The 24764-nt window shown below is 45.9% G+C and overlaps 1 protein-coding gene across 6 annotated transcripts in view; it reads left to right on the plus strand.

Annotated features, from left to right (window-relative positions):
- LOC139562310 (KH domain-containing RNA-binding protein QKI) overlaps positions 1-24764 on the plus strand; it is a 97365-nt gene that overhangs the window by 26655 nt on the left and 45946 nt on the right. For all 6 annotated transcript variants that reach the window (XR_011672339.1, XR_011672340.1, XM_071379908.1 and 3 more), the window contains exons 2-3: positions 5088-5230; positions 18322-18438. Coding sequence is in view for 4 of the 6 variants with exons in the window: in XM_071379908.1 (XP_071236009.1) it covers positions 5088-5230; positions 18322-18438 (260 nt within the window). In the remaining 2 variants the exon portion in view is untranslated. The remainder of the gene's footprint in view (positions 1-5087; positions 5231-18321; positions 18439-24764) is intronic.

Here is a 24764-nt window from a genome sequence, read left to right on the forward strand (position 1 = left end):
CCGACATACAGGATCAATGTGATGATGATGGACGTCTGGATAATGACCATACTTCCACGCTGGTCAAGGCTGAGGTTACTGGAGGAGGCATTTGTACCTCTCTCTCTGTGTGTGTGTCACATTGGTCGTGTGTGTTTGCAGGTCTCGGTGGACCCTCCCTGCGTGTGAAGAAACCAATTAAGTCATGGGTGTTGTGGGCGTATCAGTGTACTTTATGTACAGTGGGGAGAACAAGTATTTGATACACTGTCAATTTTGCAGGTTCTCCTACTTACAAAGCATGTAGAGGTCTGTAATTTTTATCATAGGTACACTTCAACTGTGAGAGACGGAATCTAAAACAAAAATCCAGAAAATCACATTGTATGATTTTTAAGTAATTAATTTGCATTTTATTGCATGACATAAGTATTTGATCACCTACCAACCAGTAAGAATTCCGGCTCTCACAGACCTGTTCGTTTTTCTTTAAGAAGCCCTCCTGTTCTCCACTCATTACCTGTATTAACTGCACCTGTTTGAACTCGTTACCTGTATAAAAGACACCTGTCCACACACTCAATCAAACAGACTCCAACCTCTCCACAATGGCCAAGACAAGAGAGCTGTGTAAGGACATCAGGGATAAAATTGTAGACCTGCACAAGGCTGGGATGGGCTACAGGACAATAGGCAAGCAGCTTGGTGAGAAGGCAACAACTGTTGGCGCAATTATTAGAAAATGGAAGAAGTTCAAGATGACGGTCAATCACCCTCGGTCTGGGGCTCCATGCAAGATCTCACCTCGTGGGGCATCAATGATCATGAGGAAGTTGAGGGATCAGCCCAGAACTACACGGCAGGACCTGGTCAATGACCTGAAGAGAGCTGGGACCACCGTTTCAAAGAAAACCATTAGTAACACACTACGCCGTCATGGATTAAAATCCTGCAGCGCACGCAAGGTCCCCCTGCTCAAGCCAGCGCATGTCCAGGCCCGTCTGAAGTTTGCCAATGACCATCTGGATGATCCAGAGGAGGAATGGGAGAAGGTCATGTGGTCTGATGAGACAAAAATAGAGCTTTTTGGTCTAAACTCCACTCGCCGTGTTTGGAGGAAGAAGAAGGATGAGTACAACCCCAAGAACACCATCCCAACCGTGAAGCATGGAGGTGGAAACATAATTATTTGGGGATGCTTTTCTGCAAAGGGGACAGGACGACTGCACCGTATTGAGGGGAGGATGGATGGGGCCATGTATCGCGAGATCTTGGCCAACAACCTCCTTCCCTCAGTAAGAGCATTGAAGATGGGTCGTGGCTGGGTCTTCCAGCATGACAACGACCCAAAAACACAGCCAGGGCAACTAAGGAGTGGCTCCGTAAGAAGCATCTCAAGGTCCTGGAGTGGCCTAGCCAGTCTCCAGACCTGAACCCAAAAGAATATCTTTGGAGGGAGCTGAAAGTCCGTATTGCCCAGCGACAGCCCCGAAACCTGAAGGATCTGGAGAAGGTCTGTATGGAGGAGTGGGCCAAAATCCCTGCTGCAGTGTGTGCAAACCTGGTCAAGAACTACAGGAAACGTATGATCTCTGTAATTGCAAACAAAGGTTTCTTTACCTAATATTAAGTTCTGCTTTTCTGATGTATCAAATACTTATGTCATGCAATAAAATGCAAATGAATTACTTAAAAATCATACAATGTGATTTTCTGGATTTTTGTTTTAGATTCCATCTCTCACAGTTGAAGTGCACCTATGATAAAAATTACAGACCTCTACATGCTTTGTAAGTAGGAAAACCTGCAAAATCGGCAGTGTATCAAATACTTGTTCTCCCCACTGTATATGATGAATGCATGGCAGTATGTCAGGAAGCCATCTCCATTTTAATTACATCTCTCCATCTTTCGTGGTTTGCCCCAGAGAATATCATAGAATTAGCCCATGTGTGCCGGTGCAGCTAGGGACGTGGATATTTCATATATTTGATGAAATATTAACAGAGGTGGTGGTTTTAATGATCCTCTCCACCTTTTAGAACGCTCTCTTTCTCCATATATCTCTTTCACTCCTTCTCTCTCTCCATCTCTCCATCGCCTTCTTTCTCTCTTATCTCTCTTGCCTTCTCTTTGCCTCTCGCTCTCCCTTTCCTTCTTTCTCTCCCTCTTCCTTCCTTTCCTTCTCTCTCTCCCTCTCTCGCTTTCTCTCTCACTTCTTCCCTGCTTTCTCTCCTCGGGGATAACATCCGCTGGTTTAACTACGGAACGGAGAGTTAGAACCCCCTTCGTTAAAAGGACCGAATGTCTCTAAAAGTAATTTACCATGATTACCGGTCCTCCATCTCCCTGCTTCTCCTCTGCGGTGCACACAGGCCATGTGAATGACATATAGTCTCCACGTTTTGTTCAAGGCAGGCGTGCCTCACGTTGTCCCTCTCTTTCATTTAACCTCCCTCCCTCCCTCCCTCCCTCCCTCCCTCCCTCCCTCCCTCCCTCCCTCCCTCCCTCCCTCCCTCCCTCCCTCCCTGTCTGTTTATTTCTCTCTGCTCATCTCTCTCTTTCCCGTTCTCTCTCACTCCTCTCGGTCATCAATACTACAGTATTGACTTACTGGCGTCTTTTTTTCTGCCGCTGAGAGAGTTTGAGAGGAGGCCCACAGGCCCAGCAGTTCGACTTGTTTATTGAGGTTATGCCTGAGGTTACATGACTCCCCAGTCTGAGTTGTCTGTCGCTCTGTAGCCTTTGAATTAAGCTTCTCAAATGTATGTATATCTGTTATTTTCATGCCTTCAGCTGTTGTTGGCATACCGTAGCCACCCAGTGTGTATGTGTGTGTGTGTGTGTGTTGGCTGAATTAATGTGGTGGATTAAGTTATCTTTTCCAAGTATGTGTGTACGTGTCATGTTTGGCTCATGTCTGAATGTGTGTCTGTCTGTGTGATATTGTTTACATATATATGCATTATCAGTAATAGGGGCACAGCTGGCAGGCTTGACAGTTGACAGCTTTCATGAATAGGTATGCATTGTCTCATTGTTGTTTTCATACCTTTCTTTAACGTTTCCACACGTCATTGTCGATGGATGATGGTGGAGAGAGATACTCAGCAATCCCTTCAGAATCAAAGTCATCTCGTACTATGAAAGAGACAAAAGCCACCCAGAGATGTTACATTCATACATGCGTTTTGAATATGCTTGTGACCAGCTCTTCCTGCAACAGTATTATTTAGGCAGACAAGCACCGATGTGTTTTCTGATGCGTGTATGCCCATGGTTTCCTCTACGTAATGTACCAGAGTTGTGTAAGTGAGAGCAGGTGTGGTTAGGTCTTACATCTGTAGAGCAGTTGGAGGTAGCTAAAGGAGACAGGTGTGGTAAGGTCTTACATCTGTAGAGCAGTTGGAGGTAGCTAAAGGAGACAGGTGTGGTAAGGTCTTACATCTGTAGAGCAGTTGGAGGTAGCTAAAGGAGACAGGTGTGGTAAGGTCTTACATCTGTAGAGCAGTTGGAGGTAGCTAAAGGAGACAGGTGTGGTTAGGTCTTACATCTGTAGAGCAGTTGGAGGTAGCTAAAGGAGACAGGTGTGGTAAGGTCTTACATCTGTAGAGCAGTTGGAGGTAGCTAAAGGAGACAGGTGTGGTAAGGTCTTACATCTGTAGAGCAGTTGGAGGTAGCTAAAGGAGACAGGTGTGGTAAGATCTTACATCTGTAGAGCAGTTGGAGGTAGCTAAAGGAGACAGGTGTGGTAAGATCTTACATCTGTAGAGCAGTTGGAGGTAGCTAAAGGAGACAGGTGTGGTAAGGTCTTACATCTGTAGAGCAGTTGGAGGTAGCTAAAGGAGACAGGTGTGGTTAGGTCTTACATCTGTAGAGCAGTTGGAGGTAGCTAAAGGAGACAGGTGTGGTAAGGTCTTACATCTGTAGAGCAGTTGGAGGTAGCTAAAGGAGACAGGTGTGGTAAGATCTTACATCTGTAGAGCAGTTGGAGGTAGCTAAAGGAGACAGGTGTGGTAAGGTCTTACATCTGTAGAGCAGTTGGAGGTAGCTAAAGGAGACAGGTGTGGTAAGATCTTACATCTGTAGAGCAGTTGGAGGTAGCTAAAGGAGACAGGTGTGGTAAGGTCTTACATCTGTAGAGCAGTTGGAGGTAGCTAAAGGAGACAGGTGTGGTTAGGTCTTACATCTGTAGAGCAGTTGGAGGTAGCTAAAGGAGACAGGTGTGGTAAGGTCTTACATCTGTAGAGCAGTTGGAGGTAGCTAAAGGAGACAGGTGTGGTAAGGTCTTACATCTGTAGAGCAGTTGGAGGTAGCTAAAGGAGACAGGTGTGGTAAGGTCTTACATCTGTAGAGCAGTTGGAGGTAGCTAAAGGAGACAGGTGTGGTAAGGTCTTACATCTGTAGAGCAGTTGGAGGTAGCTAAAGGAGACAGGTGTGGTAAGGTCTTACATCTGTAGAGCAGTTGGAGGTAGCTAAAGGAGACAGGTGTGGTAAGGTCTTACATCTGTAGAGCAGTTGGAGGTAGCTAAAGGAGACAGGTGTGGTTAGGTCTTACATCTGTAGAGCAGTTGGAGGTAGCTAAAGGAGACAGGTGTGGTAAGGTCTTACATCTGTAGAGCAGTTGGAGGTAGCTAAAGGAGACAGGTGTGGTAAGGTCTTACATCTGTAGAGCAGTTGGAGGTAGCTAAAGGAGACAGGTGTGGTAAGGTCTTACATCTGTAGAGCAGTTGGAGGTAGCTAAAGGAGACAGGTGTGGTAAGGTCTTACATCTGTAGAGCAGTTGGAGGTAGCTAAAGGAGACAGGTGTGGTAAGGTCTTACATCTGTAGAGCAGTTAGAGGTAGCTAAAGGAGACAGGTGTTTGTCTCTACCTGTCATACGGGATGTCTTGATTCTTCAACTACTATATAGGGTCTACTGTATATGTCACTCATATGTGGTTGTATGATCGGGTCTATGAACCCGTGTTAGTCTTTATTCGTTATGGTGTGACTGGTATCCTTACCAATCTGTCTCGCACTTTATTGCAGTTTCTGTGTAGACCAGTACCTCTGTTGCTCTGACGATGACCCGACTGACGTGTTTGTTTCTCCTCCTCTCCTCCAGAGATCAGCCGGGTGCGCAAGGACATGTACAACGACACGCTAAACGGCAGCACAGAGAAGAGGAGCAGCGAGCTCCCTGACGCAGTGGGCCCCATCGTGCAGCTCCAGGAGAAGCTCTTTGTCCCTGTTAAAGAGTACCCCGATGTGAGTACAACCTGTCGTGCGATTATGCACGCACGCGCGCACTCACGTCATCTCCCCACACACACGCGCGCACCTGAAGGACCACCACCAGTTTCCAATGAAAAATGTATGTTTGCGTCAAGGCACTTTCCTAGATTCATCTGAATAATATCATTTCTGGTATACTGGGCGCAGCTCTATTCAGTATAAAGCTTATTGGATTACTAGGTTTTTACAAATCCAGGTAATCTAGTTTCCTCTGCATTAGAAGATGGGCCCATATCCCAGTTATTGATTAGGTTAGGAGGTGGGCGGAGGGGGATTCTGACTGGACATGTAAACCTGAGGGATAGCTACCGTTATTGGACTGATTGTCCTATGTGCAGAATAGTTTCACCTTCCCTGTATTTATTGACATGGTCTTGAATAATGTCCCTCAATGAATTCCCTTAATCTGAATCATACCAGTACTGTACAATCACCACTACATTGTTGAAAGATTCTGAAAATAGAAAATTCTGTAATTTACGGTCCGGTACCATATCTACTATATCATTTCTGAACTGCTGTGCTGTTTCTTTACCTCGGTATTATTAGTCATGTAAACATATTATATCATTAAAAAAACACAGAAATACATTAGATAGTGGGTACTAGGCAGAAGATGTATGTACCTCAAATAATCTGTAGAAGTCCTCACATTGAACTCCCCTCAACCGTATGTTGATTCTAACTCGCACCTGAACCTGCCTAGCAGTTAACAAATCTTTTAAGCAATCGCCTTCAGATCCTGCTCGCCTAACCCTCCTGGCCCAGGGGGAGCGAGTCGAGCTCCGAGCTGATTGATCCCAATGAACTTGTTTCTTTGAGTGGCGGATTCTTGCGTGGGCAGCATTAGTGGAGGTGAATCCTTGGAGGTTTAAACACACCGCTCCAGTCCAGATTAGTCCGCTGTATTTCTGCTGAAGTTTTAAGGCTATAAAATGGTTGTTTATGCCACCTTATTTCCCCAGGGCGGTTGAGTCAGACCGTTTCCTATTGACCAGTGTATCTGGAAATATTGGATTCCTTCCCCCAGAAGAGCCATTTTCATGTTGCATGTTATGAATTTGTAACAAATTGTGAATATGGATATTGTGGTAAATGTAGTTGATGTATGAATTGATTGAGCTTTGGTGACATTCCTTTAGGAATTGAGGGGTACTGTCTCTGCAGTCTGTCTGCCTGTCCTGGCTGTAGATAGTGTGAGCTACGTTTATGGGTCTTTTAGTTTCTATATCCGTCCTTGTGTGTTTGTCTGCTCTACTAATCTCCTGGAAAGGCCAGCAGCAGAAGAGTGACTGGGTGTTGATGCTGGCTGTCCTTGCTGCTCTGAAGGACAGAGGGGATCATTATTACTGAGGATGGGTTCATTAGGAACACTGGGAGATGAAATGCCAGTACTTCAAGTTGCCCCCACCTGAGAGTGCTGGAGCCCTGAGTGTGTGTGTGTGTGTGTGTGTGTGTGTGTGTGTGTGTGTGTGTGTGTGTGTGTGTGTGTGTGTGTGTGTGTGTGTGTGTGTGTGTGTGTGTGTGTGTGTGTGTGTGTGTGTGTGTGTGTGTGTGTGTGTGTGTGTGTGTGTGTGTGTGTGTGTGTGTGTGTGTGTGTGTGTGCGTGTGTGTGTGTGTGTGTGTGTGGTTTTGCATACAGTTATCATGACTGATAGTGACGTGTTTTCCACAGGTTAGAGTAGTTAACCCCTTAGAGTCGATGTCCACGCATAATCAAAACACCCCCATCAAAATCTGCCCGTTTAAGATAGAGATATCTGTAATCCACCACATCCGCCGACGTCACCCGTACGCATCTGCGGTGAAAGTTGGCAGAGCTAGAGCGGTGTTTGTCAGACCCTGAGGCATCCCAAAAATCGGTCATCTCACAAAAACGTCTATATTTATTTTTTGATTTGATTTTACCTTAAGGGGTCCTAAAATTCCAAATCAAATAGCTAAATGATCCTCGGTAGCACCTCTCACCTGGAGACAGTAAGAAATGGCTAATTGCATAGGACCCCGATGTAGGAAAGCATTAACTTCAAACTGTCAGCTCTGAAAGCAGGTGTGTTCATGGCTCTTCATGGAGCTGCTTCCGAAGCACTTAAATTATAGAACCGGGTGGCATAGCAGGTGGGAGGAGGGAGCGATGGTGTGTGTGTGTGTGCGCGTGCTGGGCATACTTACTGAGGGATGCCAATTACCTCCACTTGGAGGGTAATGATAAAAGGCAGGCATAGGGTGCTACCCTGGAGAGGATGAGATGGGGGTATTGAGAAGGACGAAATGAGTAGATGGGTGATGGTGGGGCGGGGCGGGTAGGGGGTGGCATGGTGTGAAGGGAGAAGTGACGAGGTGCTGAGAGAGGTGCTGGGTGGCTTCATGGAGTAGAGGGAGTGAAGGTGGGGGGTAAAGCAGGGAGCTACAGTAAGGGGAAGTGTCGCGATGGAAGGAGACGCTGGGAGAGATGTTGGTATGAGGAGTGAGAGGGCAGTGGGTTGCAAAGAACTGTGTGTATGTGCGGGCGGGTGTGTGTGTGTGTGTACGTGTGAGGTGATGATGAATGTGTGAGTGAGATGAGGTGGGGGAATCGGGGCAGGGGAGTCTTGGCCTGGTCTGTTTAATAAAGAGAGAAAACAACCTCGTGTCTGGGACAGGAGAGCAGCGGCACGGAAATGAATTTGCCCCTTCAAACTACTCGCAGCGCTGCCGCCACCGGCTTGGCAGCCCACACCCGTTCCAATTTGCAGAACAATGTTATTAGGCAGTGAGATACAGAAATCCAGAAGGGCATTGCCTCTCAGTTTGTATTGTTGTATTGTCATTCATTCGGGTATTTCAGTCTGTGTGTGTGTGTGTGTGTGTGTGTGTGTGTGTGTGTGTGTGTGTGTGTGTGTGTGTGTGTGTGTGTGTGTGTGTGTGTGTGTGTGTGTGTGTGTGTGTGTGTGTGTGTGTGTGTGTGTGTGTGTGTGTGTGTGTGTGTGAAAAAGAAAGGGAATAGTGTAGCTAGATAGTGGTCCATGGATGGTATTCTAGTCTATTTCTGGGGGTTGTGGTGAATACAACAGTCTGAGTTGGAGGGTGGAGGGAAGAGGGTGGAGGGAGGGGGACAGGCAATGTGAATGAGCTGTCGTCATCCATCATTTGGCTGCTGCGTGTCCTTTTCTGGGTCATGCTTGTCCACAGCGGAGATGAGCGAGAGAGACCACAACTGATTATTAATTAATTAGAAGCATGTGCGGCTGGATTGATTCTCCCTCGGTCTTCTCATTTGGCCTTGGCCATCCTTCACAAACGTCAAGGGGGGAGGGAGGGAGGGAGAGCAGGGACGTGCGTGTTTGGTGCACGTCCTTGCATAGGTGTTTGTGTGTGTGTTTGAGAGAGAGAGGTCAGGGCAGGGGGGAGTGACTTTGGGTTTAGGAGGGCAGCCCTCCCCCCCATCCCTGCTGCTGGAGGTCCACTTGAGGTGCAAAGAAGATTGAGTGAAGGGGTGAGATAGAAGGAGAGGAGGGAGGGCTGTCTGTGTCTGTGATTAGGTGAGCTATGGCATATAAATTAGCCCCCTCATTAATGCGATGATTATAAACAGCGCTAGACGCAGGGGAGACGCAGGGGAGAGAGGAAGGTGCCAGCAACACTGCAACACAGGCGTTGTGGATCACTGCTTGGCTAATGAAGGTTAATTAGGGTTCATTAGGACATTAGGACCGCTCCGACAACACACAGCATCATCACCCAGGAGGGGCTGAGGCCGGGATGAGGGGCTGAGGCCGGGATGAGGGGCTGAGGCCGGGATGAGGCTCACCTCATTCTGTCATTCACCACACACAGATCAAACAGATGACGCAAAACCAATGTCAGTCTACTAAATCTATGGGAAGGGAAATCATTTACGCTGGAAATGAAAAGTGGGATTATATATGATTCCAAATAGGAAGAAGGTAGATGCCATTTTCTGATTACTGTTACGACGAGCCAAAAGGAATGTCTCGTACTATTTTCAAGGCCCTGCTCTCCCGGGTTTCATGTTCAAACACACTTTAAAAGATATATGAATGTCCATTGGTATTTATCATTGGGTCAATTATGATAAGGTCAATAATCACTCACAAGAACGCGCACACGTACAGTGCACACACGCACGCACACACCCTCTCCTGAAGGAGCTATCTGGCCTTTCTTCTTCCACGCTCAGCCTCTTGTCCTCCATAATAATGAAAACAAAAGACATCCTGCAAAAGGGAATTAGAGCAGAGTGCGATTTAGAAGCCATGCAATAATTAATTTGCCTATTACAGCGGCTAGCTCGTTTATCTTCATAAGATAATAACATCAGTGTGAGTGTCTGGTGGTTGGTCCATCGTGCTCTCAGTCTTAAATGGCCTTAATTATGTTCAGCTCCCCCGTTTTATTGTAGCTGATGGAAAACACACTTCATCTCCACTGTCCAGATTGGGTAAATAGGGCGAGTCCTTTAAAATCAGATATTAGACATTCCATTAGCTTCAATGGATTTTCTTACTTTCCTGCTCCCTCTCTCTCTCTCTTAGTTTCGGGGGAGCAGTGGGGAGTGGAGGTGAGGTGGGTTGAGTCGGGGCTGCAGGGTCCACTAAGTCAATCTGTCTCTGTCCTGTTGGCGTCTCCGGCTGGCTGCTGTAGTTAGGCTGCTCTCCCTCTCTGATCAATACTATGGATGGGATTTGGATCCACCATTTTCACTCCAATGATTTGTACCATTCCATCCACCCGTTCCAGTGTCCACCCATCCAAATCCCATGGTGGAAATCGCGCTGTTGGGCCGAGATTGTGGGAGACCCACTTGCTTTATAAATACATGGACAGTGGACACGCGTACATTTGTGTTTGACCCCAGCGCACCTGCTGTGGGCCTGTGTTGGTTCTTTACAAGAAAGAGAATGCCCATCGTGATCCTGAGTGAGCTGCAGCTGCCGTGTGGCTCACTCAACGGCCTGACGGATAAGGGTAAACACTGGAAGAGGGACGTGATGGGGGGTTAGGGGGTAGGGGGCACCCTCCACAAAGACAATGTTCCTGTCTGAAACACACTCACCTGCCACCGCTGATAACCTCCACACAAATTCCCTCTCTCACATTGACAGTTACTTGCACAGATTTCGCCTGACAAGATGGGAAATGGGATTCTAATTCTGCCCTTTTTGTACTCCTCTCGAAACGCACGCGCAAGGACACTCACGCGCAAGGACACTCACGGGCAAGGACACTCACGGGCAAGGACACACACACACCATAGGGCAATATTAACATGTGCAATGTCCATATGGCAAGAGATTTCGCTTTATTTTGAAACGCCACTCAGCCGTGTGTAAAGTCCATTTTTATAGTTTACTCTGTCGTCTCTCTCCCTCTCTTTCGTTGCAGCTGCTTCCCACACACACCAAGCCCCGCCCCCTGCCAATCAAGCAGCACAGTTCCTCCTCCCCGCTGTTAGATTCACTAGAAGTTTGCATGCTGTTCTGTTAGGTCAAATGCAGTCAACAGATTGTTTCCGAACAGGAACGATGCTGCTTTACACTTTGGTTCTTAATGGAAAACATTCTACCTCTATGATTCCAACAGTTCCTCCAAGTGTTTTGATCTATATCGCAAGTGAAATCGCAATCGCAATATTTGGTCAAAAAGAAAATCACAATTCGATTTTTCTGGCCCATATCATGCAACCCTAACACACACACACACACACACACACACACACACACACACACACACACACACACACACACCTGTCCTCTCAATACACACACAGCCTCAATATGCCCGATACCCCACCTCGGTCCTACTCGGAGGCATTCATCACTGCCAAATGCATCAAAGTACTGAACTTGGTGTGATGGGAGAGTAGAGAGGGAACACAAAGCAGAGTAGAGCAGGAGATGAGAGACGAATGCTCCTGAAGGAGGAATATCAAAATACAGTTGACAGAGGAAGACTGGAGGAAGACTGGAGGAAGATTGGAGAAAGACTGGAGGGAGACCGAAGGGGCCCTGAGAAGTGTGGCTTTTGAGTCCCCTTTCACTTCCACGCTGTCACTTGCGCTTTGTTGAGTCGGAGTTGTGTCACATGAATAAGGCAGCGTGTGTAAAAGAGCCCTGGCGACGCCGCTCACAGAATTCACAGATGCTTTTTTATGACCCAATTTACGGAGGAGGGGATGTTTGACTATGGCTCCCTGCTTGTGCCATCAAACCCCCGCAACTTATCCAGAACGCTGCAGCCCGTCTGGTGAGCAACCTTCCCAAGTTCTCTCATGTCACCCCGGTCCTCCACACACTCCACTGGCTTCCAGTCTAAGCTCACATCCACCACAAGACCATGGTGTTTACCTACGGAATAGCAAGAGGAACTGCCCCTCCCTACCTTCAGGCTATGCTCAAACCCTACACCCCAACCCGAGCACTCCGTTCTGCCACCTCAGGTCTCTTGGCCCTCCCACCCCTTCGGGAGGGCAGCTCCTGCTCAGCCCAGTCAAACCTCTTCTCTGTCCTGGAACCCCAATGGTGGAACCAGCTTCCCCCTGAAGCTAGGACAGCAGAGTCCCTGCCCATCTTCCAAAAACATCTGAAACCCTACCTCTTCATCTTAAATAATCCCACAGCACCCCCCTTCGCACCCCCTGTAGCCTAGTTATGTGATTTGTGTTCCCTGTGAATGGGAGCTGAGCTGTACTTATGAAAATTAGGAAGTCCTGTGGTTTCTCTGATTGTCCAGACCCAAAGGGCACCTTGGAGCATATTTTCTCCTGGAGCAAAGGAAGTGTGATTGACTAGAGTGACACCACTGATTGAGCTCTTAAGCGCCATTGTGAAAACCTGTATACCTCTGTGATGCCCAATCAAAGTGAGATTGCAAAGGGAAGTCAACAGAATGATTTTAAATGGTAGGCATTGATAATTATGCTGAAGGCTGGTTCTGTGGAGTACCCTGTATCCCTATGCTGAGATATGGCCTTTGTTGGTTTCTTTCTCATTGGGAGCGGCGTGTGTTGTGTATGAAGGCATAGTTCATGGCAAAGCAGCAGAATGTGCCCTTTTCAACCATGCCAGGTGCAACATCTTACTGTGGCAGCTGACAAATGGCTAAAACAACTGGGCTTTCAGCAAGGGCAGAAATACAAGGAAAGACAGGATGGGCTCTGTTTATCATGTCCATCTCTCACAAATCAAATCAAAGTTTATTTGTCACGTGCGCCGAATGCAACCTTACAGGGAAGTGCTTACTTACAGGCCCTAACCAACAGTGCAATTGTTAAGTAAAATATAGGTATTAGACTAAAAAATAGGTATTAGAGCTTCACATTTAGAGCTATGGAGGATGAAACTGGAGATTCTACAATGTTTTTAGGCTTGTACATATCACATTTTGTACTTTACATTGTTTTCTTTCTGGTTGATATTATAACATAACAAATAGATGGATCTTCAAGTTGTCCCTGAATTACAGACCAATGAATATAATTCCCATAGAGAGGGAGAGAGGAGAGGAGAAAGGGGGAGCGAGAGAGCCAAATGAAAAGAAGTGATTCACATTACGGGCAAAGCACAAGATAAACATTCATCGTTGCTCATCGCACAGTACGTCACTTTTGACACGAGAGCTGCGCATCCGACAGAAAGAAAATCCGTCTTCCAGCCCCTGAACCTCATTTGACTGGATTTTCGATACTTGAGGCTCCATTATTTTTGCTGCACAGTGCTTTAATAGCCACAGAGGAGGAGGTAACCATAGCAGTCTATACGTTTCCCACAGGTCTTCATAACCTACGTCCTGTAGTGTCGAGTCGACTCTGATTCAAAACACTATCAATGTGACTGTATTACATGAAGTGATCAGTGGAGATAATGGTGAATGCCAATCTGCAAAATCTTTCATTGTTGTTCTGTTTTGCTTGTATTCAGTGGGTATAGTTGCTATAAACTTTATACACTTTGATAGTGACTGCCAGCAGTCAGTCAGTCAGTCAGTCATTCAGTAACTCAGTTATTCAGTCACTCAGTCATTCAGTCAGTTAGTCTGTATGTCAATCAGTTAGTCTGCCTGTCTGTCTGTCAGTCAGTTAGTCAGTCGTCAGTTAGTCTGCCAGTCTGCCAGTATGCCAGTCTGCCAGTATGCCAGTCTGTCAGTCTGTCAATCAGTCAATCAGTTAGTCTGTCTCTCTTGTCCATCAAAGCTCAGGACCTGTCTGTGTGTCAGTATCAGTCCCAGCTCATCGATAGGCAGCCCTCATGAATCCTGACTGACAGGCAGTGTGAGGGCCAGTGAAGAACAGAGAGGAGCCTAGGCTGCTGATCGATGGGGTAACGATCGCTGAGCCTTATCTTGTCAGTGGCGCCTCAGGGCTGGTTGCAAGGCGCTCCCGGATATCGAGGAGAGAAGGATGCTCCTGAAGGAGGGATATCAAAATGCAGGTGACAGAGGAAGACCGCCAAAAGACTGGAGGAAGACCGGAGAGGCGCTAAGAAGTGTTGCTTTGAGTCCCCTTTCACTTCCACACTGTCACTTGCGCTTTGTTGAGTCGGAGTTGTGTCACATGAATAAGGCAGCGTGTGTAAAAGAGCCCTGGCGACGCCGCTCACAGAATTCACAGATGCTTTTTTATGACCCAATTTACGGAGGAGGGAATGTTTGACTATGATAATGCCTTTTGTCTTCTCATGCTTTGGAATACTAAAAAGGGCTCAAGTATCTGAATAGACGGCTCAGGTATTTTGTTGAAATGTGGTAGGTAGGAAAAGAACATTTACAGTACATGGTCATCGTCTACATGAGGATGCTTATCATCATCATCATCATCATGACAGGGTGTAATAGACAGAGCCATATCCTAAATCTCTTGGCAGCTGCCTTGATGTTGTCTCCTGAATTGTAGGCTGAAAGTGATGGTCGTTCTATGGCTAGTGGCTTTGTATCACAGGAGGCTGTTGAGGGGAGGACGGCTCATAATCCCTCTAATCTCTCTGACATCAATGCAAATGTATTCAAAAATCGAATCAAACACTTCATGAGAGCCCGTGAGCTCATGTTGCACAACATCTCTATAGGCTGTGCAATGGTGTGAGAAAACAGAGCGATCTATTAAAAAGAGGAGGATCCCATCAGCTTTCTATAGGCTAGACCTACTATATTTATTTCTCAACTTTCCTAATAATAAGCACATTGCTTCTCTTTTCAACAGCAGTATTTCTTACCTGGCTGGCATGAAAATGAACCACGGGAAAAGCGTTGTCCATTCAAGTTGATAGATGACATTTTCCCACTGCCCCTGTTTCGAGACAGGTGCATGATAATGGTCCATTCTGAATCAAAACTAATTTCACACCTATATTATTTAGTATAAGTAAAGACAAGATTAAATCAAGAATAGTGTGATCGGTGACAATAGTAGCCTATCACTTGTGAAGGATATATTATCACTTGTGAGTGATGTCCAGCATAAGGTAAGAAACAGAGCATACTTTTTTTGCAACTTTTTAAAATCATAGACACACACCTCATGTAGCCTAGCCCATGGGCCTATATGTTTTGATATAGTTTGTATCACAATTAAAGTGTCCAAATAACTTCTTAAAATTAATCACATTAATCCGCTTTACAACGGGTGTAGAGCCTAACTGGCATACATACGCATCGTGTATACAATAGGTCAACTTTTGTACTATGGGGGATAGTAGATTGACAGAGGCTACTGCTTTTGCTGTTCGTTAGGCCTACTCATCTTGTTGGGTGACGAAAAGTAAATGTGGACAGTTCTTCCAATATCTTCAATATGCACCTCAGAATTGGATAAGGACGCCCGCAGTTGCATCCCCGATGTGTCTGTCTTCACTTGTAGCCTGTGAGAAAGACCACAGAGAGCCATGTGAGTAAGAGGTGCTTCAGCACGCAGCCGGGAGAAGGGAATTATAATTATTATATTCAGCCCAAGGGCACAACGGCCACTGGCCGCAAAATGCATGGATTTTTTTAGGGTGCATTATAACCACACAAAGGGGATGTAGCCGGGAAATTTAAGGCATTATCAAGTGCTTGTCAAATTGGGAATGAGAGACTGATGAAGTGTGTGCAGACTGCCCAAAAAACAAAGCAGAGCTCATGCCTTTCATGCAACTTTTTTCAAACCATCATTAGAGTCGCATCAAAACATATAGACCAACATTTGTATCACAACTAAAGTTACATAAATAACTCTAAACTAAGCATATAGGAGTACCTGTTTCTTTGTTAACCGCTCAACACAGAATAGCCGCATGTGCCTACTCCCTCAAATCATTTGGAGAAAATATTATTTATATTTTATTCAGCTATGTTCAGTTGTATTCTTCATACTATAAAATAATGCCAGTCTACATTTTCTTCATTTCCTGTTTTGACCTGTCTAAAATAAATAATGGATTTATTGTGATGGTGTAGCCTATTTTACATGGATTTATTAGACTTTTTCAAATGTAGATGTTCCAAAGGTCTGCATCAGTGGCTTGTAGGCTATGAGTGGAAGCCAGGAGATGCTAAGTGTTTATGTTGATTACGGTCAATTACTGTGAGACTGGAAGTTATTTGCTTGACAATCACCGGCTGGCAAAATTTCATGACCGCAACAGCCCTACCTGAGAGTGGAGATAAGTACTGTAGCCTAGCTATGTGATTTTTGTTCTTTGTGAATGTGAGCTGAGCTGTACTTATGAAAATGAGAAAGTCCTGTGGTTTCTCTGATTGTCCAGACCCAAAGGGCACCTTGGAACATATTTTTCTCCAGGAGACAAGAACGCTTGATTGACTAGAGCAGGGATTGGCGACTTTGATGGGGGTGAGGGCCACAAAAAAACGGAACTCATCATGAGGGACTGCAGTGGCTCGTGGGTCTGCGTACCCACATCCATACCCCCACCTTGCGAGCAAAACAGAGAAGAGAAAAAAATGTACTTGCAATTTCCTGCAATTCTACACATTTTGCCATGAGGTGTAGAGAAAATATTTCCGTTTTAAAGCAAGTTCGCTGCAAATCTACAGATCGTTCCATGGGGCGGAGAGAAGATTTTGCAATTTTATAACTTATTTCATGCAATTCTACACATACCGTAGGGTCTAGGCAAATATTTGCTGAATTTGAAATGATAGCTGATGATCAGTGGGCCCCATACCAGTTGGTAATTGGACCATGCTTACTACAGGTTTAGATAGCTGGCTGGTAAACTTACTAACTAATCTAAACCATTTTTGTTCACATCGGCCAATTGTGTGACTGCTGATGCACAACCAAATTCGAAATTCCACGTTGTGTGTTGTTATTTTAACACTCAACAGTAAGTAACAAATTTTTTTAAATGGTTTTAGATTGGTCCGCGGTCCCTACTAAAGGGGGCGGGCCATGGACCGCCAGTTGCCCATCCCTGGACTAGAGTGACACCACAGACTGACTGAGCTTTCAAGCGCCATTGTGAAAACCTGTATACCTCTGTGATGCCCAATCAAAGTGAGATTGCAAAGTGAAGTCAACAGAATGATTTTAAATGGTAGGCATTGATAATTATGCTGAAGGCTGGTTCTGTGGAGTACCCTGTATCCCTATGCTGAGATATGGCCTTTGTTGGTTTCTTTCTCATTGGGAGCGGCGTGTGTTGTGTATGAAGGCATAGTTCATGGCAAAGCAGCAGAATGTGCCCTTTTCAACCATGCCAGGTGCAACATCTTACTGTGGCAGCTGACAAATGGCTAAAACAACTGGGCTTTCAGCAAGGGCAGAAATACAAGGAAAGACAGCATGTGCTCTGTTTATCATGTCCATCTCTCACAAGCTTCACATTTAGAGCTATGGAGGATGAAACTGGAGATTCTACAATGTTTTTAGGCTTGTACATATCACATTTTGTACTTAACATTGTTTTCTTTCTGGTTGATATTATAACATAACAAATAGATGGATCTTCAAGTTGTCCCTGAATTACAGACCAATGAATATAATTCCCATAGAGAGGGAGAGATGAGAGGAGAAAGGGGGAGCGAGAGAGCCAAATGAAAAGAAGTGATTCACATTACGGGCAAAGCACAAGATAAACATTCATCGTTGCTCATCGCACAGTACGTCACTTTTGACACGAGAGCTGCGCATCCGACAGCAAGAAAATCCGTCTTCCAGCCCCTGAACCTCATTTGACTGGATTCTCGATACTTGAGGCTCCATTATTTTTGCTGCACAGTGCTTTAATAGCCACAGAGGAGGAGGTAACCATAGCAGTCTATACGTTTCCCACAGGTCTTCATAACCTACGTCCTGTAGTGTCGAGTCGACTCTGAAGTGATCAGTGGAGATAATGGTGAATGCCAATCTGCAAAATCTTTCATTGTTCACTGTTTTGCTTGTTTTCAGGGGGTATGGTTGCCATAAACTTTTTTTGTAATGCAGTCAGTCACACCATCTATCTGTCTTTCTGTCAGTTAGTGAGGCAGCCTTTCAGTCTGTCAGGCAGTCAGTCAGTCAGTCTGTCTCTCGTGTCCATCAAGGTTCAGGACCTGTCTGTGTGTCAGTCTCAGTCCCAGCTCATCGATAGGCAGCCCTCCTGAGTCCTGACTGACAGGCAGTGTGAGGGCCAGTGAAGAGAAGAGCAGAGAGGAGCCTAGGCTGCTGATCAATGGGGGAACGATCGCTAAGCCTTATCTTGTCAGCAGCGGCCCAGGGCTGGTCGCAAGGCACTCCCGGATGTCGCCGTCGAGCGCCGTTGTGTCAGAGCACCGGGCAGGTGATAAGGCCGTGAGATTACAGCGAAATGGAGGGGTCAAACATGGGGCTCCCTTGAGAGACCTCCTCACCTTGTTTTCTCGTGCTTTCTCTCTGTGTTTTCATATCTTTGTATCTGATTCCTCTCTCTTCTCAACATGTCAGACTGGAGAAAACCCATTAACATTTCCATTACAGATATCGTTCAACTGTCTACTATGTCCTCATACATACATATCAATGATACAGTGACCTGTTGTCTGCATTGAAGAACTGCTCCGGTTTTAAGCGCTGGTTCTAATGCGTGTGTGCGTTTGTGTTTCTCTGGCAGTTTAACTTTGTGGGCCGGATCCTGGGACCACGGGGGCTGACAGCCAAGCAGCTGGAGGCAGAGACAGGATGTAAAATCATGGTCCGCGGGAAAGGCTCCATGAGGGACAAGAAGAAGGTGAGGCGAGCACAAACACACTCACCCACACACACTAACACACACACACACACACACACTCTCAGGTACTGTAAGCTCCCTCTCACACAACGATTGCAATTTACAAGATAGCATCTTATTTTCTTTCATTATTGATCATGTCAGCAATTGACTACTTTAATCAATTTGTCATCTCTCAGGTGCCATTGACTCTAATAGTTGTGTAACACTGGTAGTGTGTTTACGTACAGTTTGTATAAACAGTACTGCATCCTCTATTGGTGTGTCCACTAGTGTGCAGGGCCATCTGAAGACTCAGATATTTCCTCCTATTGGGAAACAACAATCCTTCCCCCAAGCTGCACCGTGGCTCTGAGAGGGGCTGGGCAGGTGTTCAAACATTGTCCTTGACCTCAGATCTGTTGGGCCCAGCAGCAGTGGGGCTAGAGGGGCCCTCAGTCCAGCCTGATCCAGTCCCTGAAACGTGACCATGCTGGGGCGGCGTGATCTTCTAACCCTGGCCCCTGTAGGATGTGAGAGGAGCACTTGGAGGGGGTCATCCACACACACACACACACACACTTGCGCACCGACACATGGACAAATGCACACACGTGTGCGCATACACACACGCTGTGTTATTTATTTCCCATCTCGCTCTTTTCAGAGAAAGGTCTGTTTGTGTTTCCACTGTATAAGCAGGGTCCGTCCCTCTATTTGGACAAGTGGTGTTAGTGGAGATGGTGATCTGAGCTGTTCCACAGAGTCCCAGTGGGGGGCACTGGCAGAAAAAAATAAAACAAGTGTCTCTGATATCCCTGTTGTGGTCTCCTGCACTCCTCCACATCTGCTTCAGCTCAGCATCCTGCAGAAACCCAGCTGCTCTAGCTATCTCACCATAACAGAGCTGGAGATAGGCTCTCTCTCTAGTCTAACCACTATGTTGTTGGTGATGAAATGTATTACAGGGTAAGTCAAACTACTGGTCTTTCTCACATCGTAAAGCACACAGTCTATGGCCCCCTCTATCCTCTCTATCCTCTCTCTCTCTCTCTCTCTCTCTCTCTCTCTCTCTCTCTCTCTCTCTCTCTCTCTCTCTCTCTCTCTCTCTCTCTCTCTCTCTCTCTCTCTCTGTCTCTATCCTCTCTCTCTCTCTGTCTCTATCCTCTCTCTCTCTGTCTCTATCCTCTCAATTCAATTCAAGGGGCTTTATTGGCATGGGAAACTGTGTTAACATTGCCAAAGCAAGTGAGGTAGGTAATACACAAAAGTCAAATAAACAATAAAAATGAACAGTAAACATTACACATACAGAAGTTTCAAAACAATAAAGACATTACAAATGTCATATTATATATATGCAGTGTTGTAACAATGTACAAATGGTTAAAGCACACAAGTTAAAATAAATAAACATAAATATGGGTTGTATTTACAGTGGTGTTTGTTCTTCACTGGTTGCCCTTTTCTTGTGGCAACAGGTCACAAATATTGCTGCTGTGATGGCACACTGTGGAATTTCACCCAGTAGATATGGGAGTTTATCAAAATTGGATTTGTTTTCGAATTCTTTGTGGATCTGTGTAATCTGAGGGAAATATGTCTCTCTAATATGGTCATACATTGGGCAGGAGGTTAGGAAGTGCAGCTCAGTTTCCACCTCATTTTGTGGGCAGTGTGCACATAGCCTGTCTTCTCTTGAGAGCCATGTCTGCCTACGGCGGCCTTTCTCAATAGCAAGGCTATGCTCACTGAGTCTGTACATAGTCAAAGCTTTCCTTAAGTTTGGGTCAGTCACAGTGGTCAGGTATTCTGCCACTGTGTACTCTCTGTTTAGGGCCAAATAGCATTCTAGTTTGCTCTGTTTTTTTGTTAATTCTTTCCAATGTGTCAAGTAATTATCTTTTTGTTTTCTCATGATTTGGTTGGGTCTAATTGTGCTGTTGTCCTGGGGCTCTGTGGGGTGTGTTTGTGTTTGTGAACAGAGCCCTAGGACCAGCTTGCTTAGGGGACTCTTCTCCAGGTTCATCTCTCTGTAGGTGATGGCTTTGTTATGGAAGGTTTGGGAATCGCTTCCTTTTAGGTGGTTGTAGAATTTAACGGCTCTTTTCTGGATTTTGATAATTAGTGGGTATCGGCCTAATTCTGCTCTGCATGCATTATTTGGTGTTCTACGTTGTACACGGAGGATATTTTTGCAGAATTCTGCATGCAGAGTCTCAATTTGGTGTTTGTCCCATTTTGTGAAATCTTGGTTGGTGAGCGGACCCCAGACCTCACAACCATAAAGGGCAATGGGCTCTATGACTGATTCAAGTATTTTTAGCCAGATCCTAATTGGTATGTTGAAATTTATGTTCCTTTTGATGGCATAGAAGGCCCTTCTTGCCTTGTCTCTCAGATCGTTCACAGCTTTGTGGAAGTTACCTGTGGTGCTGATGTTTAGGCCGAGGTATGTATAGTTTTTTGTGTGCTCTAGGGCAACGGTGTCTAGATGGAATTTGTGGTCCTGGTGACTGGACCTTTTTTGGAACACCATTATTTTGGTCTTACTGAGATTTACTGTCAGGGCCCAGGTCTGACAGAATCTGTGCAGAAGATCTAGGTGCTGCTGTAGGCCCTCCTTGGTTGGTGACAGAAGCACCAGATCATCAGCAAACAGTAGACATTTGACTTCGGATTCTAGTAGGGTGAGACCGGGTGCTGCAGACTGTTCTAGTGCCCGCGCCAATTCGTTGATATATATGTTGAAGAGGGTGGGGCTTAAGCTGCATCCCTGTCTCACCCCACGACCCTGTGTGAAGAAATGTGTGTGTTTTTTGCCAATTTTAACCGCACACTTGTTGTTTGTGTACATGGATTTTATAATGTCGTATGTTTTACCCCCAACACCACTTTCCATCAATTTGTATAGCAGACCCTCATGCCAAATTGAGTCGAAGGCTTTTTTGAAATCAACAAAGCATGAGAAGACTTTGCCTTTGTTTTGGTTTGTTTGGTTGTCAATTAGGGTGTGTAGGGTGAATACATGGTCTGTTGTACGGTAATTTGGTAAAAAGCCAATTTGACATTTGCTCAGTACATTGTTTTCATTGAGGAAATGTACGAGTCTGCTGTTAATGATAATGCAGAGTATTTTCCCAAGGTTACTGTTGACGCATATTCCACGGTAGTTATTGGGGTCAAATTTGTCTCCACTTTTGTGGATTGGGGTGATCAGTCCTTGGTTCCAAATATTGGGGAAGATGCCAGAGCTAAGGACGATGTTAAAGAGTTTTAGTATAGCCAATTGGAATTTGTTGTCTGTATATTTGATCATTTCATTAAGGATACCATCAACACCACAGGCCTTTTTGGGTTTGAGGGTTTTTATTTTGTCCTGTAACTCATTCAAGGTAATTGGAGAATCCAATGGGTTCTGGTAGTCTTTAATAGTTGATTCTAGGATTTGTATTTGATCATGTATATGTTTTTGTTCTTTATTCTTTGTTATAGAGCCAAAAAGATTGGAGAAGTGGTTTACCCATACATCTCCATTTTGGATAGATAATTCTTCGTGTTGTTGTTTGTTTAGTGTTTTCCATCTCTCTCTCTCTGTCTCTATCCTCTCTCTCTCTGTCTCTATCCTCTCTCTCTCTCTCTCTCTCTCTCTCTCTCTCTCTCTCTCTCTCTCTCTCTCTCTCTCTCTCTCTCTCTGTCTCTATCCTCTCTCTCTCTGTCTCTATCCTCTCTCTCTCTCTCTCTCTCTCTCTCTCTCTCTCTCTCTCTCTCTCTCTCTCTCTCTATCCTCTCTCTCTCTCTCCCTCTATCCTCTCTCTCTCTCTCTATCCTCTCTCTCTCTCTCTATCCTCTCTCTCTCTCTCTCTCTCTCTCTCTCTCTCTCTCTCTCTCTCTCTCTCTCTCTCTCTCTCTCTCTCTCTCTCTCTCTCTCTCTCTCTCTCTCTCTCTCTCTATCCCCTCTCTCTCTCTCTCTCTCTCGCTCTCTCTCTCTGTCTCTATCCTCGCTCTCTCTCTCTCTCTCTCTCTCTCTGTCTCTATCCTCTCTCTCTCTCTCCCTCTATCCTCTCTCTCTCTCTCTATCCTCTCTCTCTCTCTCTCTCTCTCTCTCGCTCTCTCTCTCTCTCTCTCTCTCTCTCTCTCTCTCTCTCTCTCTCTCTCTCTCTCTCTATCCTCTCTCCCTCTCTCTCTCTCTCTATCCTCTCTCCCTCTCTCTCTCTCTCTATCCTCTCTCTCTCTCTCTCTCTCTGTCTCAGTCTATTTATGTCTTCCCCTCCTTCCTTCGTTCCCTCCCTCTCTTCTCTTTCTCTCTCTCTTATTCCCAGTCTATTTTTGTCTTCCTCTCCTTCCTTCCTTCCCTCCCCCTCTTCTCTTCCTCTCCCCTCTCTCTCTCTCTCGCTATCTCTCTCACTTTCTCTCTCTCTCCCTCCCTTTCCCTCTCTCTCCCTCCCTCTCTCCTCTGTGGGCATTGTTGTTGCAATGGTTATTGAGTTCCATGCTACCTGCACGCAATTTATTAGGTTTCCGAGCAGCACAGAGGCTGGTGTCCTTGTCCTCTGCGTAATGTCTCATGCCGCATATACACTCCTTAAGTGAAACAAATGCCTGCTGACACAGATTGGGTCTTGTGGAATGCAGGAGGTGGTGGAAACACAGCACCACCACAGCAGCCATCCAATAGATAACCAGTGAGAAGCAGCTCTCCCACACGAACTCACACTCAAACAGGGCCTGATGATAACCATAGGATGTGTGTTAGGACTCCTATTATACCATGGCTACACATAACCACACGACACAAATGGATCCACCAGGGGTAGGGCGTCCTCAGTTACGACAGACAAAACCTGCAAAATACCGACGTTTCATTCTGACAATAGAAATCTAGCTATCGTTGGAGAGGTTAGCCCTGAAAGTGGGGGTATGTTTGAGTTAAATTGTGTCACTGTCTATAGCCTTAGAGTGGGCGGGAGAGTGCCTCGCTGTCTCTCAGTGTGTCCGACCACAGCAGTGTAACACACATTAGCCTGCCTCTGACTCCTCTGTGGCTGTTGTCCGCCGCGCACACACAAAAACACACAAACGGGCCAAAATACACTTTACCACTATGCACGCACATTAACATTCGCTCAGACACTGTCCTTGAAGCAGCATGGTGAGCAAACTAGCTAGGTGTTGTGAGGTGAGAGGATGGAGTGCTGACAGTTTCTGCCTCCCTCTGGTTGACATCATCATTGTCCTGACAATAGCTGTCAGCCGGACTCTTGTCTTCCAGTGTCCCTGCTCTGCTCGAGGTCTGCTGGCTATTACAGCTACTATGACGGTCCGACTGGCTTCACACAGATCTACTGTACTCTAGTCCCAGAACCACACAGCCTACTCTACTCACGCGTAGCGTCTCTGAGACACAGCGCCCGTGCTCTCTCTCTCTCTCTCATTTACTCTCAGTCACGCTCTCGCTCTCCCTGTCTCTCTCTCCCTCTTCCTGAGTTCATCAGAGTCTGGGAATTACTTTGCAAGTTGCTCTGTTAAAGCGACACTGTGCATAGTTTGCATCAGAGAAGGCTGGTGGGAGGAGTTATAGGAGGACGGGCTTCTTGTAATGGCTGGACTGGCATAAATGGACCGGTATCAAACACATCGAGCATATGGAAACCACATGTTTGACTCCGTTCCATTAATTCCACTCCAGCCATTACAATGGGCCCGTCCTCCCATAGCTCCTCCCACCAGCATTCACTGGTTTGTATACATATCGGTGTTGTTGTTTGTTGCATTAGTATTGCCATGGGTCTTCAAGCGACACTACAGTAACTAACCGTGCAGGCATCAAGCTTACCGGGAGCTCACTGCTTAGCGGTGTGAATTACCTGTGGCTTTAGTGCGCAGTAAACAACTTATCTGACAGAAAACAGCCTATATGGCATCGGCATTAGTCAGACACATTTGTTCTATTGTTCTATAATGTCAGTCTCGTCCAAAACAGAGTTTTGTGCGTGAGTTTATGACTTACTTGAGGGTTGGGTTTTGATTTCGACAATGCTCACTTGCCCATTAACACGGGATACACAGCTGAGGTGATTGCACTCTGTCCAATCCTACCACAGAATACAGACTGTGAAACAGACCTGCCCATCAGCACAGCGCATCTGACTCTATTTACATAAGGCAACACGTCGCGCCTTTTTTCCATTCAACCCCCTCAGCAAAAACATCAACATTTATTACAGTTTTCTTGAGTTAGCTTAGATTCATTCAGACTATTTTGAGGAAGTAACACTGGCTTTGTTCCTATGGTGTCTCATGGGGGACAAACAGCAGTAAATGCCACATTGAACCACACCCCCAAG

This window comes from Salvelinus alpinus, chromosome 32 (genome assembly GCF_045679555.1).
Source record: "Salvelinus alpinus chromosome 32, SLU_Salpinus.1, whole genome shotgun sequence".
NCBI classification, from domain to species: domain Eukaryota; kingdom Metazoa; phylum Chordata; class Actinopteri; order Salmoniformes; family Salmonidae; genus Salvelinus; species Salvelinus alpinus.